Here is a 20,883-nt window from a genome sequence, read left to right as displayed (position 1 = left end):
GGGATTTTGCATATTTAGATGATCTCCAACTGAAACAAAGGTGTTTCTAGAAATAGTTCTGATTACTTTCCTTGTATAGCCAGCAGCCCTGTTACAAAGTATGTTTTGGGGAATGTTAAGCAGGTGTAAGAGCTCTTATTTGACGTAAGACAAAGATCCCAGAATCCAGGAGCTGTGGTTATACAGGGACCTCTGACATCTCCTTAAAATCCAAGATTTTGATTAGTGTTTCACATAGTGTGATACATACCTTTATAACACCACACAGTAAGGAATACTTGCCTACAGCAGTACAACACTTCAAAGCAAAATCAAAGCACCTGCATCTGCTCGTGCCATTTGCAATTTTCCTACTATGCTTCACACAAACAGAAGGGACATTCACCAGACACCATTAAATAACACTGTAACAGAACACATCCCTTTCTGTATTAGCTCCTTAATAATTATCTTCCAATAGCAAAACCAAAAGTGTAAAATGTTAGTTTAAGAGTTTTCTTGCTTACTATAGTTTTCTGAGAACCTAAAATTTCACTGACTTTGTCTCCTTTATCATTACTACCTTTTCATGTTACTGTGTATTTCTGCTTTGGGTGGAATATTCCTCCAAAAGAACTGCTTGCCTTTAGACACATAAGACTAAGTGAAAAATTAATGGGCAAAAGAGCTGCAATAATTGAAGCTCAGTATTTTCCAGTAAAAATACACTCCCTGTCTTTACCATTACCGTATTACATATCCCTTGTATTAATTATGTTCTGTGATTATGAGGTGGACTAGACACGTAGGAAAAACATTATTCTTGACTGCAAGAAATACAATAATTACTCCTCATACAGTCCGCATTTTTAACAGCTTAACAACTCTCCAATTCTCCATTCCTGGAGAAGAATGTATTTTCCTAGAACAGCCATACAATTAAAAAAGGAGATTTGGATCTATAATCGCTAGATTTAAAATAATTACAGTAATTTCACGAGTATAAGGCGCATCAGAGTACGAGGTACACTTCCGGGTGTTGGCAAATTTCCGAACTTTGTCCATATATAAGGCGCACAGGCGAATAAGCTCACTTTTTTTTTTGCAGTGGGGATCCGCGTGCAACAAAGTAACGAATTAGTAACTGAATCGCGCGATCCCAGGGTTTATCGGCTTGGCCCCGGCCCCACCTGGGGCCGGGTGGGCTCGGCTCGGGGCTGCTGTGGGTTCGCACTTCTGGGTTTGGCAAATTTCCGAACTTTGTCCATATATAAGGCGCTCCGGGGTATAAGGCACAATTCCGGGTTCAGACCAAAATTTTAGTCAAAAAGTTGCGCCTTATACACGTGAAATTACTGTACAAGGTATGTATCTTTTTTAAAAGCTTGATTTAACATAATAAGAAATCATGTGGGACATCAGACTAAAGATTCGTATTGCAGTACATAATGACCTGGTATCTATATGGCAAGAATACCATTGGTGTTAATCATCTTACCTTGCCACAAGAACGAAAATACTCTCACAAATGGAAAGTAGTTTTCCACACCATTCACTAGAGTTTACTCTATAAAAGTAACTTCAGAGAACACTAGTATTTTTTAACTCTTAGTATTGTAGACACTAATAAGTTTTAAGTAGCAGTGAAATACACGAGATCTGTCCCATTGCTTCAAATCAGTACAAGTTTTATTTGATCAAGACTATACATATAGTAATTTACAGTAAATTCACGAATACAAGCCACACTGAGTATAAGCCGCATCGCCAGGTGTTGGCAAACATTTTGTTCTTTGTCCATAAATAAGCCGCACCTGAGTATAAGTCGCTCTGCCATTCGCAGCGAGGACCCGCGTGCAACAAAGTTGCCAATTAGTAACAGAATCGCGGCAGGGCGGGGTTTATTGGCTCGGCTCGGGGTTGCCGACAGGGCTGCGTGGCCCAGCTCAGCGCTGCCGCTCAGGTCCGGCTGCCGCCACTGCTGGGCTCGCTCGCCCCGGCCCGGCGCTGCCCCGTGGCAGCAGGGGGGGCACAGAGCCCGCCGGCACCTGAGGCGGTGATGGGAGGCAGGGATGTAGCCTGGCTGCTCCTGCGGCGGCGGTACGCGGGGATGGGAGCCCCCCCGAGCCACGGGGACAAGCAGGAGAGAGCTGCCCCGCCAACCCCCGTGCCACAGGGTCAAGCAGGAGAGAGATGTCCCGCCTTCCCCTGAGCCGCGGGGCCAAGCAGGAGAGAGCCCCTGCCTCCCCCCAAGCCGCGAGGCCAGCAGGAGAGAGTTGCCCCGCCTTCCCCATCCCCTGTGCTGCCTGCACGGAGCAGCTCCACCCGCCGCACAACAGAGTAACCAATTCGTAACAACCACATAAATGCAGGGTTTTACTGGTAGGAGTTCGACTTTGCAGTTTGCACTGACTCGGTTTGCACTCCCGGGGTTGAAAATGTCAGAAAATTATTCACATATTGGCCACTCCTGAGTATTAGCCACATTTCCGGTATGGGAGCAAAATTTTGGTCAAAACGGTGCGGCTTGTATTCGTGAAATTACTGTACTATTCAAGGTCAGTGGTCAATATTACATATTTGCCAACAGAAGACATGCTTCTTCTACTTGCTTATTCTTAAACCTATCTACTTTTCATTACACCTTGGAGGTTTTTTCCCTAAAAACTACTACTATAATAAGCACATTTTTACTACAAGTTGCTCACAGGAATATTTCAATTTTATCTTTAATATTTTCTCATTTTATTCACATTCCTTAATAATCTACCGTGTTAAAAAATTCCTTGATATTTCTTGCCTCATCAAGATAAAAAACCTCTAATTAATCTGTTCCTTTCCAAACAGAAATGTCTCATTGTGAATAAAAAGGAGGAAGACATGTGTTATAAGACATTCCAAATTCTTTTAAAGTGATTCAAGTTGTTTCAATAAATAGAGATAAGTAAACACAATTAAAATGTCCAATTAAACTATAAACAGAAAAACATTATACCATAGTGACCACAAACTACGATCATTTCTTTGTGCTGTAGCACCTGTATGCATTTTCATTTCCTCTCAGAATATCTCACTACATAAACTAGTATCCCACAAAACAGGATTCTTTAATTGGAAGGGCAAAAGGAGAGAGATGAGTTTGGGAATTTCCACAAATGTCAAATCAGCAAAGAGTGATATTCTACGCTGGAATTAACTCATGTAATACATCAGTATATTTACTAATCAGAAAATAGCATGATTTATTTTCTATTAACTGATGCATCAACACTCAGGTTAAATCGAGTTGGCAGGAGAATTAGAACACTAAAAGGATTTCAGAGTCACCATCACAGAATGTTAAGACTAGTCAGGATTTCTCAGCTGTAGTTTTGTTTCAATATTTAATAATGTCAAAAACAGCAGTAACACACTTGACATATTAGCAGCCTTCCTGTATGTATGAGAAAGTCGTGATGAGGGCTCCAAACAGAAGAGAACCGTAGTAGGATGAAAAAGAATTGTCATACACTGAAATATGAAAGGTTCTGCCCAGAATGGTGGAAAAGTTTTCTCACCATGAGAACAGTCAAGCACTGGCACAGGCTGCACAGAGAGATAGGTTGTTCTTACCCTTGGAGATTTTCAGGTCTGGCTGGGTATAGCCCTAAAGAACTTGGTCTGATCCCATAACTGACTCTGATTTTAGCAGAAGATTGAACTGCAGAGATTTCCTGTAGACCCTTCCAACCTGGATTTTCTGACAACCCTATTATTTTTGTCAGGTACAAAGAAATAGGTTTCTTCTGCTCTTCTGAAGAGCAGTGTTCAGGAAATGGCAGTGACTGGCATCAATACTTCTACTGCAACACCTCCGCACGAACATTTCCCTTAAAAAACACAGATGTCAGGAAAACACTATGGCTGCCTCATTCATGATTTATCCTTATATATATTCTTATTCAGCAACCACCGATGGTTTCCAGGTTCACTCCAAATTTGACAAGTTCTCTGGGCCTTCAAAAATAATCCATAACCTTTCCTTCTGTTATCTCAGAAGTTTTCTTTTGTGTGTGCTCTGAATGCTTTTCAGAAAATTCCCAGTTCCTCTTATGCAGCAGATTCAAGACTTACGTTTGTCCTAGCCTTCTTGTCGTAACACTGAATTTCAGTAGTTTAGGCTCAACATGCTCTATTGCTCTTAGAAGCCATCATCTCAACCTCCCAGTAGAGTTTTTCACCTGAGGCAGTACCTGGCTGCTAGAACAAGGCAAAAAGGCAGCCTATCTCTGCAATCCAAGTACAAGAACAAGCAATAACATCAAACTAGCAGCTGAACAAACAAAACAGGTGCTCTCAGTCACAGCTTCCATCGCTATTTGTGCAACTAAACTACAGACTCTGGAGTAAAGACACTATTTATAGCTGTAAACTTAGGTGTCTAGCTTTTTTGATAGCCCACCAACATACTTGAGTTTGCTGTTATTTTCAACATAGACATTAAACCAAGCTCTCCAGCAATTCTAAAACAATTCAGTTTAAAAAACTTGTATACATTTAGGCGAGCTATGGATTTCATGCATGGATGTATTCCTTTCACACTCTACTGATTTTATCTTTTTCTCCTTCACTGTTCTGTTGACAGTATGTATACATTCACTTTCAACACAAAAGACATTTTAAAGCTCTCATGTGGATTCTGTAGTGCATTAGATTCTTCAGCACAACATCACATATCAAAGTTAAGCTCATATTAATGCCTTAAGTATGCCTACCACCATTCTTTCATCAGAATACTGCATGTTTCAATTTCAAACCTTATTAGTACAGTAATTTCATTACCATAAGGCGCGCCGGACTATAAGGCACACCCCCTGGGAGTTGGCAAATTTCGCAACTTTGTAGTTCATGTAAGGCGCACCAGACTATAAGGCACACTTTTTTTTGCAGTGAGGAGCTGCGTGGCGCGCAACAAAGAAACGAATTACTGGCAGGTGCTCAATTTGTAAACATTTTTCAAAGATCGGTGTAGCCTTTAAACGCAGCCCCAGGTGCCCTCCCCGGGCAGCGGGCCCCGGCACTCCTGCCCGCCTCCAGCGCCGGCTGGCATGGTTCACGGCTCCCAGCTTGCACTTCCGGGTTTGCAAATTTTGCAGCTTTGTACATTATATAAGGCACACTGGACTATAAGGCGCACTTCCGTGTTCGGACCGAAATTTTAGTCAAAAGGGTGCGCCTTATAGTCGTGAAATTATATATATAGTCATATATATTAATTAGACCAGAAAGAAAATCAAAAGGCAATCATAATTATGCATACTTTCAATATATGCATGGTTTCTTAGCATACCTTCCGTAACAATTCCTCATTTCAGGATGCAACAGAGGATGTTGCTCTGGCAGAGGATTTATTCAGATACACAGCAAGATAAAACTCACTGATTGTGTACTGAAATGATTAAATGTCCCACCTGTCTCCTTTCAGTACAAGTCAGTTCAAAACTTAGGAATATTACCGAAAATGTTTACTACAAGAGGAAATAAAATTTATACACAACTATATTAAGCTTAAAAAATTGGGATAAAGCAGAAGTCGTTCTTAGGTTGCTTATCCATACTGGTTTTCCATCTGAAATTGGGGCTGATAATCTACCAGAGTTTCACAGAAATGCACAACATATAAAAATAATATTATTTACACACTGCACTCTGGGCCTATATGAAGAATGAGGACACATATGGGTAATCACCCACAGAAGACAGTAAACTGTTTATACCGTGCAAGTTTCATATACCTGTATCCTGCCACTCCCAAGCAATTAAGAGAATACATGCTTACACTGATTTTAGACAGAATTTTCAATTCTCACACCTCCAAATGAATGCAATATTGTCCATGTTATATGGAACAGAGATTAAATGTCAGTATGTTGCAAGTTAGAGCTGAACAACCTGCATTAACCTCTAAACTTTGAAATGCTGGGCTTTTGCTGGCTTTTGTGTTTTGGAGTTTGATGACAAGAGAGCAGGCAAGAGGAAAAAAGTAGTTTTAAAAACAGGGGTATTAGAAAGGCAAGTCACTTATTTTATTCTTTTTCCTAAGTGGTTAAAAGAACTATGCAGCAGCTCCACAACCCTTTTTTATATGTACACCTGGGAAGAATACTGAATTCTGTTACTTTCCTCACTGTTACCCTGACGTGGTTTAGACCAGATGTTTAAATGTTACAGTATGTACATTTTCTTCTCTTCTTCCAAGGCAAAAGCAAAATAAGAGGAATATTTGACTTCACTCCACAAGAGACCTATTTAATAGTTTGGCGGTTATGTAAGTAAAGGTAGCTTGGCTAAGTCAATGTTGACGACATACAGAACGACATGATCCTAATGAGTTGGAAAATATTGGCTCTCATGAGATTCAACCAGATGCTACTGCGCTGAGAAAGCTACTGTATTATTGAATTTCATTTTTATGAGGTAAAATTTATTATTCAACCATTAAGGTATCCCACATGAAATCTTGCATAAAATAGTTTTACAGTTACTTTCTGGAAAATAGATTTTATTTTAACTTTAAGACATCATTTACATGAGGGATTCAATGCCTATTTGATCACCTTCAGTAGAGAAATGTAAGGTCTGCAAGCAATTTTCCCAAAAATACCAGATTAATGGAACCGAACTGTCAACAAAATAATGAACTACCTGAACAGGACAAGGAAAAAGTGGTAGCAAGTTCCAGTTTTCCAGAGTAAACTAAAGCCATGTGTGACTGTGTATGTATTTTCTTGGCAGGCTGAAACAGTCAGAAACAGAGTGCTTCAGGTACTTACTAACAAATAATGGAAAAAATAGATGGTAAAATTACTCTATAGGATTAATCATGCTCAGCCTTTGAAAGATCTTACCTAATGTCATTTCCCTAATATTTTGGTATTTTGTACACTTATTTTTATTTTTTAATTGTATAATAATAATTGTAATAATATTAACATCTATACATGCAATAATGTAGAAACCTCGATGTATTTCAAATTCATATTTGTTTCCACATTTATAGTGATTGAAAAGCAGAATGGGGATTTTTCACAAGCATAAGAACTCACATTATTTAACTGACATGTAACATGCTGTTGTGCTTGTATACCAAAAGGATTATAAAATTAAACCAAAACATAAATTTCCAAAGAGTTACATGTGCATTGAAGACTGCTTTTGTGCTGTTTTTTTTTATTTTAGATGTAACGCATTAAAAAGTTAGTAATGCTTTTTCTTGACCCATGAAAAAGAGCAAAAAGCTGTTTGCAGCTGTTTTACTTTCTGTTTGCTATGCTGCATTTTGTTACTTGTATTCCCATCTATTTTAAGTTTTCTATTCTTTTTGTTCTTGCACAACTATTTCAAGCAGTCTGCATCAATCTTCTACTTAAATGATGCCTACTCATTCAAGTAGTTTAACTGTTCATATTATCTCTTTTTTTAATCTATATTGATGTCTAAGAACCCTAAAAAGAGCTTTTCCCAACTAGACATTTAAATATATGGATTACAAAAGGTGTAATTGCAACGGAGTTAAGTGCTTTCAGAAGTTTCATTAAATTCCTTATCATTTATAATTAAAAACTTCCTCTTAGCAGAATTAAATCACCTCAAGTTAAGACAGACATAACATTTAAACATGTTTATGAATAATTTCTAGAGTAAAAATCATACATCTTTCTTGACATATTCATTTCATCTGTCCTCCACAAATTCTGAGCTCAATCAGTCACAGTAATGCACACATCTTTTACTGAAAGTTTTAAGATAAGAAACCTTACTCATATGTAGGACAAATACAAATGTTAGGTAGTACAGGCACTTAATTTTTAAATTCTGTCAGAAACCAAACACATACAACTTTTGAGACTTTAACTTCAATTTTTTTTTTTCAGACAGCTTGCCTTTGGGCAAGTTAATTAAAAAATAAACTCTCACATCTAATGAAGACAGCAATCTAATAACAAACTAGGGAATACTTGAGTAAAATGTCTTTCTCTACTATGAAGAGGTTTCTGAAGAACAAGGGGGGCAAAGTAGAAGAGTCTTAATCTTCAAGCAATCTTCCCTTTCCAACATTCCATTAATCTATTATCAACAAGAATTTGTAGAGGATAGAGAGGTTGTTTTGAATCCCTAGACCAACTTCAGCCTCAATAACCTTTGAAAGAAGTTTTGGAGCAGTACAACATTTCTGCTCCAGGGAGAAACTTAGGACAGAACTCCAGACACTAGCAATAAACTCTGTTCATGTTTGTGGAAACACAGTGCAGAGCTCTCTTTTTAAACTAGATCCATAGAAGGTCTTTCAGCTCTTACCTAGCAAACAGGTTCCCAAAGGGGCCTTTGTACCTTGTGAGCTTCTCCACAGCAGGTGAAAAGGTCAATGGTCATGTGCTCCTCTCTGAGGCTTCCCCCCACTACTGCAACTCACCTATCTGTACTTGACTTCCTATTAATTTTTAGCTTTCTTAACTTCCACCACTTTTCTACTTTAATTCTTTCTACCTGCTTCTTGTTTTATATTCCTCTGCTGCTCTCTTCCCTTTTTATTAAGTGATCCTCTTTCTCCTGTTTCTCTTCCTTTCCATTTTTCATTTCTATTTTCCCCTAATTTATCTTTTCCTCTCCTATAGAACATCTTAACCCATATTGCAAGCCCATATTATAAGTTTCAGCGAAAAGTTCTAGAACTAGAAGAGATGGCTGTGGTGGAAAAAGCATATAACTATTCTTTTAGCACAATAACTGCTAAAAAAGATCTTGGTTGAGAGGTTACAAAGGTTTGTGATATCTCTTTTGAGTTCAAGTACAGTAATTTCACGAATACAAGCCGCACCAATTTGACTAAGATTTTGCTCCGAAACCGGAAATGCGGCTAATACTCAGGAGCGGCTAATATGTGAATAATTTTCTGACATTTACAACCTCAGAAGTGCCAGCCAGAGTGCAGAGCTGAGCTGCTGCAAAGTCGGCATTTTGCGATTGTTACAAATTGCTACTCTGTTGCACCGCGGGTGGAGCCTGGCTGCCTGCAGGCAGCACGGGGGGCGGGGAGAGAAGCGGGAGAGCTCTCTCCTTCCCTCCTCTACCACAGCCCCCGGGAGAGACGGGGTGGGGGACCCACGCCGCCATTGCCGCGGCTCGGGGAGGAGAGGGGGGACCCGGGCCGCCATTGCCATGGCTCGGGGAGGCGGCGGGGGACCCAGACCGCCACTGCCACGGCTCTGGGAGGCAGCGGGGGACCCGGGCCGCCCCTGCCGCGGCTCTGGGAGGCGGTGGGGGGCTCTGTCCCCAACCGCCACCGCGAGAGCAGGGGGGGCTCCGTCCCTGCATGCCACCACAGGGCAGCGCCGGGCTGTGGTGACCAAGCCCAGTGGCAGCGGCGGCTGGTCCCCAGTGGCCCTGCCGAGCAGAAGCGCCGGGCTGGGCTTCCTGGCCCCGTCAGCAGCCCCTAGCGGGCCGAGCCTGCACAGCATTAGTTGAGCCAGTAAACCCCGCCCTGCCGTGGTTCTGTTACTATTTGGCAACTTTGTTGCACGCGGGTCCTCGCTGCGAACGACAGAGCGGCTTATATTCAGGTGCGGCTTATTTATGGACAAAAAACGAAATATTTGCCAACACCCAGAGATGCGGCTTATACTCAGTGCAGCTTGTATTTGTGAATTTACTGTAATACTGAACTGTATTGAGAATGTAGTGCCCAACATTCTCAACAGCACCTGGCACAAAGTCCCAACAAAGACACAAAAAGCCCAGCAACAATTATTTCAGTGCAATAACACTCTCCAATCACACACAAAAGGTGGCAATACAGACATAAGCAGTTGATAAAGTTGTAGGCTATGTAAACAAATGGCAAACACATTTGAGACTAGCTATGTATGAGGAGTTTAAACTTAGAGAAGAAAGATTTCAAGTCACAGTATATTTCAAAACTGGAAGAACAGATCTGTGCAGGTAGCTAATAACTAGACCATTCCCATAGGAGGACACATTTCATTCACAAATTACAAAACAAGCACGATGTTTCATTGAGTATAAAATCCTGTGATCTGCCTATAGCAGCCAGATTTGCTGGAAATCTCAGAATAACAGTAGACTATTACAAATAGAAGACAAAATCCATAAGCCCTTTCTTTCTTTTCAGAATAATGTCATGTATAGAGAGGACTTTTTAAGTTTACTTTTAACAGGGGGAAAAATCTGAATAGAGACATAGCTGTTTGTCCTGCTATATTTCTAATTAGTTAGAAAGATGGCTTTCAGAAGTTTGAAAATGTAAACATAGAAGAAAATTTGGGCCAACGTATTTGTGAAACACAGTTTGCGATTATGTGAATAATTGCAGAATGTAAATAACTAATTTCAGGAAAAAGATTCCTTGAAAAACAGGATAAAGTGAAGGAAAGGGAACCTTTGAGTATATTGTTGCTTTTTCCTGCAAGAACACTACAATTTAATATAAACATAATCAGAAAAAAGAAAAGGAAGAACAGTAAATAGCAGTTTAAAAACAAGTGTTTATAGTTCCATTATTTGTAGTAAATCAATCAAAGAAATATTAATCCACAAAACCATGAGGATGGAAAGCTATTTTCTTAAAGTATTACTTCTGTGCATAGCCAAAAACAAGTTGTGCTCAGATGGAACACAATACCATGAGAAAAAGGCAATTTTTTCCTTGAGAGTTTAGGTTACACAAGAAAAGCTCATCTGTTCACCCACAAATATTCTCACGAGGACAGTGGCAGGAGGAGGAGCCCAAATACCTTGCCAGGCTAATGCCAGGCCCAACCACGAGCCATGTAAGGCCACTCTGTACAAGCCTAAAGGAGCCCTGGGCCATGTAATGGCAGGTAGGAACTCAAAACAAGGACTCCCAGGAAACATTCATCAGCTCTTGTTTTATGTTGGAGAAACTAAGTTAAATGTAAGTAGAAGTGTTTAACAGATGTGCCTTGTTTACTGACAAGTTCCTTATTGACAGCATTATCCTCATAGTTAGTTCATTAAAAAAATTCAAAAAATAAAAGGAAAAAAGAAAAATTAAGAAAGAAAAATGACAAAAGAAAACTGAAATTTCAACTTCCCTGCGCAAATACAGTCAAGTATTTTTTAGCAGCTTACACACATACATGTTACTGTTAAAGTATGTGGAAGCTGACCCTAATTACAAGGATGACTTTCAAAAAGCCAAGATAATAAATTTTACACAGTAATATTCAAACAAAAGTTAGTAGGCTTACAGAATCAACCACGCCAAAAATTCATCAGACAAAAAGGATTGACAGCAATCATTTCATAGCCTTGAACACAAAGCTGCCTTCAGTCTAGTTAACACCAAGCACAACTATAGAAGTGTAAATTTTACCAGGTGAAGCGTTAAGCCATGAACAAGAGAAGATCAAAATAAGTGCATATTGTTCATTTACTTTATTTGAAGGACTTCAAATGTGTGCTCAATATTTCTATTCTGCAAAGATACTGTTAGCAGAGTTGTTTCACAGGTCATTGAATTGATTGACTGAAACATGTTAAATAATGGAACAGGCTAGTTTGAAACTCTGCAAACCCTAAGAGTATCTGAAGTGATCAAACAACTCTATTTTCAGATTTCTCCGTGGTGTGAATTGCAAACCTGCTACCAGCACAAGTACCAGGACTTGAAAATAAAATGTCACAATGCCATTCTTAAGTGACCCACACAGAATGAAGGAACAAAGACAAAAGTGACTTTCATGAAAGAAGGAAAACCTAAACACTTAAAACAGTTATCCCAAGGGTTGCATAAAAATACAACAGTTCTTGTCCAACATTAGATCAACACAGATTTAACATCAATAAACAGGAGGAGTGAAAAAGAAGAATGGAAAGGATCAAGAAAAAGCAGGGCTGAAAGACTTCTAGTGGTCTAATCCACTACTCTGCTTCAAATCATGATTTTTGCACCTAAATCATTCTCCTAACACAGTCTCCAATACTGGCAATGCTGGATTTCCAAAATATCTGTTATTCTTGTTACGGGTTTATTCACAACAAGTAAAAAATAACAGCTCTAAATTATTCTAGCATGCATGGAAATCTTTAAAAAAAATAATAATAAGCATTTTCTGGGTGACCTTTACGCACTTGAAAACTCTGGTTTCCTTTCTAAACTGGTCAAAATCCCTAATTTATTCCCAAAATCTATGGGTGTTTCACAAAAGCATGACAGATAACAAGTTCCATTATTTATGTAATCATCACCAACACTTGCATATCTTCAGCAATTTCACAACAGTTAAGTAACATTTATTTACAAAATAATGAGAAACATCTGCAGCCCTTCAAAGAATTCGATGTATGCCATTGATTAATAAAGCCCTTAATAATCCAGTTTCACCTCTGAATGATCCTGAAGTAATAACATTGTACCATATAAGGTAGCAAAAGTGGATGTTTCAGATGAAGGAAGCATGGAAAAATTATCCTGTATGGGAAAATTAAATGCATCCAGAAATTGGTGCCAAGGAGCGAAGCTGGGTGGCTTAGCTTACATCCTGGATTTCAAATATAAGCTATAAATACCCATATACACACAGAAAAACATTCTGTCTGTTAGTTACTCTAAGTAAAACCTGGATATAAAGGATATAGTTGTATGGACTCTAACTAGGAGTGCTCTGCAAAATAAATAACTCAACCAAAAGCATCACATATTTACCTGAAGTTTGGAAAACCTCATTCAGTAAAGCTTCATTTACCAACACTGAACTGACATTTCCAACAGGATGACACCAGCTCTGATAAATAGTTTGAAGCAGAAGGGTTTGAGCTCTAGTTGCTTGAACTGTCAAATTAGGGAGCTCAAAAATGCATTCTGTTAGTGGGACATGAGCTCGCTTGGTCCTGTTTAAAATAAAAGAAAAAGGGAAATCATTATTTTGGCACATAAAAACAACAATTTTAAAACTTAGTAACAGAATATTAGATTACAAGCAGTTAGTTGTAAGGTTGGAACTGTGTGCCTACTAGATTTCTTCTTCTAAGAGCTGATTCTACTTACACTGAAATGAAACTTCTTACATGATTTAATTTTATATCTCCCTCCAGAACGTGACAGTAAAAAAGCATATATTTTTATCTCATTATCTCTTGGTTTTAAAATATTTAATAAAAGCAATTCTATGTGCTCCCATCAAGATAAGAGCTACTCAAAGATACTAAGAACACAGAAAACATCTGTTCAGAAATTGAATGTTCCAAATTTTTTTATTTACAAAGATTAGAGTGCATCTCTAAATGACATACAGCTAAAAACACATAGACAAAAAACCCAAAAAACACATAGACATCAAAATACAAACAAAATACACAATATTCATCAAAATACAAACAAGTCCACATTCTATATCTTGCTGAGAGAGCTCATTAAGTGATTCTACTATTTTTCAATGCCTTACCTTTTAATTGGGGAGGAGCAACAGGCGGAGACAGGCATTTAACAGGGCAAAGTAAAGGACATTTGTTTGGGAAATAAATTCCTCTATGACAATATAATCCATCACCATCAACAAGAACACTTTATAGAAACTATAGCAAAGTCAGTAACTTACTTTTTCTTCCTAATTTACACACTATTACCTGAAATAAAGCAACAGACTGATTTGCTACATTCACCAAAAACTATAAAGGCTCTTTAGCCCTCTCAGTTTGGAGCCTTTTCCTGTATCATGTTTTTAACATTATCATTCTTGCCCTAATCACCTCCCACTCCATTACTGAAATGTACTTTTTCTGCTATTATTTTCTCTAATGTCCCACATGGCAAGAGGGTTGGAACCAATGATCTTTGAGGCTGCACCAAATCTTAACCATTCTATGGTTCTATGACTCCATGAAATAGAATTACTGATGCATGTATTAGCTCATTCTCATTCTGGAGAATCTCCTCTAGAAAATTTCAAGGGACATGTTTAAAGCCCCTTAAAAATAAATAGTTCCACTGAGCATCAAACCTCAAATGGGGCAAAGCTGCTAAAGCTGCACACAAAATCCATTGGCCCTGGAAAAAAAGCACATTTTACCAAAATGCTAAGAACTGAAAATGTAAAGACACGCAGATATTCAATGACTCTTCAGATCAGCAAAATCAAAACCTTTGAAGGAACTCTCAGAAGCAGCCATAATATACCACATCATCTATTTAGGCCCAAAAGAAAATGCTAGCAGCTGTATGACCTCACATATGTGAGACAGTACTGGCAGTAGAGACTCTGCAGGAGGCTCCATGAATTCAGAAGCAGGCCATTTGTGATGCTCAAATTTTGAAACCTTTAGCAGCATGAAGTGAAAAAATTCTGGTAATAAGGAGTAGAGTTCTTGAATACTCTGCATCTGATTGTGAGAGTGGGCCTTCACCAGGATAACTGTGAACAGAAAAATACTACATCACTTCTAAGACCCAGGATCACTATGCTCTAAATTAAGCAGCAGAGTAATAAAATATTCTGCTGCTAATACTTTGGCCCATAAGCTGCAGATGTGACTTATGAAGCATGGTTTGGAAATAAGCATGCTGAACATCTGAAGGCATCTCTCAACCACTGTGTTTAGAGTTGGCCATACAAGCATTCACCTCAAGTCCTAAAAAGAGCTCCTTCCTTTAATTCCTTGTCAATACCAGCAGACAGATGGTAAGTGAAAACCATTTTCTCTGGTCCAAGAGGAATTAAACTAGGTGTTAGACAGTTATAGTAAAAACAAATATCCACATGCTACCCTATGGTCTAGAACCTTATAAGGTAAATCAAAATACAACAGCACTTTTAAACATAACAGAGATCCATTCATTCAAGATCTGAGGATTATAAATTTAATGTCTCTGCAGGTCCCTGTTTCTGCCCACTGCTTATAAAGGGACATTACAACACTTCCCAGCTGTGGATGTCTATACCACAGATCAAAGCAACAGATAAAGCACATCCACAAGAGTCATTGCTCCTCACTATTTTAATATGAAAATAAAAACAAAAACCAATTCTTATGAAAGAAGATACTCATTAAAGATTTTCAGAAATGCATGCAAATACAGATGAAGGACAAAGAACAAACAAAAACAGATGTTGTAACCTTCTGTAATAGTAATCAGCATTCTTCAGAATGAGGTTTTCCAACCTCATAAAGCTTGGAATCAGGATTACCTGTCTCAAAAATGCTGAGAAGGGAGAGGAAACCAGAAACAAGACTGCCTCTGATTTGCAACTCATTTGAAGCTAATGACACAATTATGCTGCCAGCTTCAAATGCCATTTGCAGAAAAAAACACGGATGAAGGAAAAACATTTCATGTTTATGTAGAAGAACTCAGCCTTGTGTCTGGTAGTAGCAATTTCTTTCATATGAACATACACCATGCTCCACAACACCCCCGCAAAAAGAGCAGTCTCCTGTTTGAATACATCTATCTGTCCTTGAAGTTTGAATCAACCTATAGGTACAGCCTTTGTTGCTAGAAAAATTGAAACACATTAGAAGCCTTTGAAGAAGAGATCTTGTATTAAGCCTTGTTTGATTGGCTTTTTTGGATTTTGTTTGTTTTAATAAGAGTCACAAACACCAAACAGCAAACTAAAACAAAGAAGTTACATATGACCGGTTTGGGAGAACTGCACGTCTCCCACCTGCCTAAACTGCTGACAGCCAGGTACAGATCTTTCTGGAGTACATGACCAAGACCACACCCCATTCCAGGCTCATTTCTATCAACTGTAGCACAGTAGGTCACCAGAAGGATAAGAAATATCTGTACAAAACTCCTGGAGCTCCTCCTTTTTCAGCTTGAAATTGAACCTTTCCAGAAGACAAAAAGGTACAAATCATAGAAAACAACATATCCAAACACATTTGAATTTAGGTGGCGTAAAAAATCCATTTTAAAAAAGCATTTTTCAAAACATCAGATAATTACCTAATCTGAAAACTACTTTAAGGAGAGATGAAACAAAAATTGAAAATAATACCAGTATTAAGTCAGACAAATAGAGACAGGTGCTGCCTGGTTTAAAAAAACAAAACAAGACCAAAAAAAACCACCACTAAAGAAGAACACTTTGACTCAGACACCCAAAAGGAATAAAGAGCCTGGAACATATTCTGACCATTTCTACCACACAAATGCACAAGAGGACACATGATCACTGTCTTGCGGATACAATTACATAAAACACATGTCCCATTTCAGCTCCTCAGATACACAAGGAATGCTCTGTGCAAATGCACACATATGCCTGTAGCCACTCAAAGAAAAGCTTTGAGTACTGTGAAAAGCACAGGTGGAGACAATAATCTTGAGACCTTTTCTGATGTTCATCCCAAGTTAGAAGTTGAATTTCTTTTCCTAAAATTTCCTAGAGTTTAAATCCAAGCTCAGTAATCTACCAATTTAAGCAAAATAGGTTTGCATGAGTAAAGAAGAAAAAAAAGGTAATTCTGTATTTAGGAAAATCCATTTCTGTGAAACAAAATGATATGCATAATAATTAGTTTATTTTAAAGCTTGAGATTGGACAGACAGCATAATCCATTTATTATACACAGAATTGAAGTTAGAAAACTAGTTGTGCATATTAGGAGAGCTTTTGCAGGCATTACCTGGAAAGAAATGTAATGCATAGCGACATCAGACTGTTTATTGGTATTATTTTTTTTTTAAGCCATGCACTGTAATTCTTTATTATTTATGTCAGTATGAAAGTTACATTTTTCCTTTCTGGTATTTTTTCCTTTTGTTATCCTTTCACACAACATTTTCTCCATTTCCCCCCTTATTTCTGAGTGTTAATTTGCAGCATTACAACTAAGTATCTCAGAACAAAGTGTTTAAATATTCCAAAAGATGGGTGTCCTAATGTAAAATTGGGAAGGAACAAAGAAGGTAGAAAACATTTTTCAGAAAACATCAGAATGAACCTGATTCTGCAATAAGTCCATCTAAACACATTTTTATTAACAAATTAACATATTTCAGAGAGAATCTGAAGAGCTGTGACAATCACAGCACACAATATAGCAGTGCAAAAGATTTTGCTTTAAAAGTCTGACTATTTGACTAATAGATATTACAGCTACTGTACTGACCTATGCTACATTCAAAACTTAAAAGTTTCACATAAAATTGTCCCTTCGGAGTAGTAACAGCACATAATTTTTTTTAACCAATGCAAATTCTACACTTACTGTACTTTAACAATCCCACAGGAATAAAGTCTTCTGGTCCTTTTCAGATAAGTTTGGAGGACTAGGAAGTTGAAAATAAATCCTTTTCTACAGAAAAAAAAAATAAAGGCGGGGGAAGCATTGTACCATGTGTGCAGCAAATGTTACATAAAGGAAATTTTAACTAGACCCAGTGAGTGATGAAAGTACAATTATAATTCAAGATTTATTATAATAGTTTTGAAACAAAATAATGCATTTAAAAGATCTTAAAATGTAAGTTTGCCACCAACCTGCACCTGTTAATACGGAAAATACATCATTAATAAGGTATTGAGCTATATTTAACCAAGTTTTATGACCCAAGACATATATTCAAGTAGTAAGTGAAAATACAAGTATAAATAATATTTTTCAGTAAACCAAATCAGATCTGTGGTTCTATACTGTATCATTAAATTTGCATTATCATATCAAAACTCTTCACCTTATTAAAAAAGTTGTGACACATAGTTTGGGCCTAAAAACATTACTTAAAACTGCATTTTAGAACTGCAACAACAGTAGGAATAATTATATCCAAGTCTTTACACTCAAGAGTTAAGATGCAGTTCTGAACATATGTTCATTTAACTGAACAGGTTAAAAAACTACCAATTCAAACACTCTTCTCTAGGGGAAAATAAATCCTAACTAGCAGGATAGGCTACTCATTAAAGCTGAACTTGGACAAGTTCCAGAATAAATTTAAGGAAATATGAACAAGCAAGTCTTGCTGTGTAGTGGCATGGAGTGAAAATGAATCTGTCCTAATTAAATGATTTTTAAATACACTTTGGTTGTACCCAGTTTGCTGACAAACTGTAATACAGACTTGCTGAAATATTTGAATAAATCTGGCATACCATTAAAGAAAATAGTTTTCTTTGCTATTTTTGAACAAAAACAATGAATTGGTCCTTATTATACAGCATGCATAGGCACCAGTATAACCAATCCATGTAAGTTCACAGGCCCGTTATGAAATATTTTCAGTTTGTAGACTTTAGGAACAGCAACTCATTCTTGTAAAATCAACACCTTGGAGTGATTGAAAGAATATAGTGGTGAACAGCTGGGACCAGAGGTTTATACAGAGTCCCTAACTGCAAAGCTGGAACCTGCAAAATGTTTGAAAATATTTGATTTTTGTTATTACTCATATCCTGTACAGTAAAATACTATTAGTTCATTTTTTCCAAAATAACAAAACCAGGAACCTGCTACTAGAACCTAGCAATTGTGCCTTAGATGTAATTTAAATGTCCAAATAATTTCAGTCAGCATTTGCACACCTTTCCTCTTCGGCAACCAGAAAGTGTATGCCGGTTTTGTAAGACATGAGCAAAGGCTTCATCTACATACCTACAACAAATCTGCATTTCTACTTAGTCTGATGTTTCATATCTAATTTTTTAAAAACGAAAATTTTGATCCTTTTTCTTGACATTTAAGTAACTATTATTACTGAAAAAGAAATAAAGTCTAGCTCCTTAAATATAAGTAGCAAACCTCTGAAGGGAACATGTAGGAAGGGAAATGGAAGTATTATTGTTTGAAATGCCTAAATTAAGTCACTGCTACTCAAATAAACCCCAAACATAGCACATGTCCATATATACTAACAGGATTTTCAGTCTTCAGAGAGCAACATACAATTATTCATGCTAGAGAAACAACTTAGCTACTATTAAAAAAAACCCAAACAATTAAAATTGCTTTAGAATACTTCATTCCAAAAACACCTCCAAGACTGATGTCTGCAACTTCTGCTCTTCTATAGAGACTTCACTAAAGGCTGCCTGGCATCTTACATCATCACTGACATAGGTGAATTTTCAGGAGATGCAGCTGCCTTGGCCTCTTATTTGTAGGAAACACTGTTAATCATACAATTTATTACAAGGGAGAAACTTAGAAGTTCACCTTTTTTTTTTTTTTTTAAGTAAATCAAAACATTAACTTGGTATTTCTGGCAATTTTAGACATGGGATTAGAAGAGAAAAATGCTATCATTTTAAAATGGACTTCTGTAGAGATTTTTTAACATAACTTCTGAAACATAAGTTGTCAGTGATGAAAACAATTTTGCAAAGTGTTCAGTCACATGCAAACTTCAAAAAAATCTCCACAGATTTCCTTGAAACAATTGTAAAAACAAAACAATATAAGCAGAGTACCAACTTTAATATGGCTTAGAAAATGAACAGAGGCTATCCATTCTCAATTCTCAGTATAATGCGTGTTTTAATGGAACAATAAAATTCATCTTTATACAGCACAGCAAAAAGGAATGCCTATTACAATGAAAAAATAATTAAATCAAAAAATATCTAAAAGGAAGAAACCTTGGGGAAAAAAATCCCTTTTAAGCAAAAAATGCACAACTCTGGACATGTTAGAAGTTCTAAACTTAGGTTGTTTTAAAAATAATGGTATTCATTTTGTCCCATCTGGACTTTGAAGTTACGACCATTAGATTAAAAATTATGATTGTTACATGCAAATAATAATACCAGTTTGTGAAGCAGCAAGAAGTGAGAAACAGTGACCTCTGCTATGAGACAGCATGAGAAGAAAGTGTGCAAAAAAAACCCAAACACCTGGAAAGTGAAGGTGGGAAAGTTGTAATTCCCCCCAGCATGATCAGCAGCCTTACTAAGGATCAGGTGAGTTTTTTTATCTGTGGATTAAATGTTTCAGAAAGCAGGCAAGAAAGCAGTTTATGATCACTTCTAGCTTGGTCATTGCCTATTCACCTCAAAATGCAACAGATCTGAGCTAAAAATTTATTGATACCAGTAAGGGATTGGGGGTTTTCAGTCTCATTTTTGGACACATGATAAACTAAGGTGGCTGTTGAAATTGCAATGCAGGAATATCTTAAACTTGTAAGTGCATTAGAGAAACATATTTAGGATGTTTAGATCAAGTTCAGCTTACTGACTCATCAATGGGACAGATGCTAGGGATGTGAACTGCCATCAAACTACAAGCAGACATGGGTGACTAATTGCTATTTCTTTCTTTGCACAAAACTCTTTTTTTTTTTTTTTTTTACAAGTTAATACTTGCCTTCAGAAATAATCAAAGTGATATGATATATATTTTAATATATAAAATAATGAATTGCAAGTTCCTTGCTCTGAGGAGATAACAAGCAGACCTCAGTCTTCTTTATGTATTTAGGTTTTTGATGCGTGTAAACCATATATATTAAGCACAGACCTATATCTTTAAAGAACTGCATATTTAGAACTCCACAAGGTGTGGGGTGGAGATCTGAAATAAAAGAGGTAAGAAACTTTCCTCATGGAATGCCCTCAATGTGAATTCAGGACTTCATTAATTATTTAGACTTTAAATATCCAGTGTTTCTTTACTTCTGCAAGTAGGTCTAACTTTTTACTTGGACCTAGGAATCCTCCTGTTGTTGATGGTGGGTGTTAGTGAGAACAAGGGAAGGGATACAACAGCTGCATTATGTTCCATAAGATCCAAAGATAAAGACCATGAGAAAAATCAGTATTCATTACAGTGGCCAAAAATCAGAATGTATTACAAACAAAAAAAAAAAAGTCAGAAGCAGGTCTGGAAAGAAGCAGGGACATTCAATAGGGAATCACTGGCTTAATTAAGGTAGTGCAA

The 20,883-nt window shown here is 37.4% G+C and overlaps 1 protein-coding gene across 5 annotated transcripts in view; it reads right to left on the bottom strand.

Moving 5' to 3' along the window:
• Nucleotides 1-20,883, bottom strand: part of VPS13B (vacuolar protein sorting 13 homolog B) — a 427,554-nt gene that overhangs the window by 328,333 nt on the left and 78,338 nt on the right. For all 5 annotated transcript variants that reach the window (XM_033079391.2, XM_033079426.2, XM_033079417.2 and 2 more), the window contains exon 17: nucleotides 12,704-12,888. In XM_033079391.2, the coding sequence (XP_032935282.1) occupies nucleotides 12,704-12,888 (185 nt within the window). The remainder of the gene's footprint in view (nucleotides 1-12,703; nucleotides 12,889-20,883) is intronic.

The sequence above is a fragment of the Catharus ustulatus genome, chromosome 1, assembly GCF_009819885.2.
Source record: "Catharus ustulatus isolate bCatUst1 chromosome 1, bCatUst1.pri.v2, whole genome shotgun sequence".
NCBI classification, from domain to species: domain Eukaryota; kingdom Metazoa; phylum Chordata; class Aves; order Passeriformes; family Turdidae; genus Catharus; species Catharus ustulatus.
The sequence above is the reverse complement of the archived record's forward strand: the minus strand, read 5'-3'. Positions and strand labels throughout refer to the sequence as shown.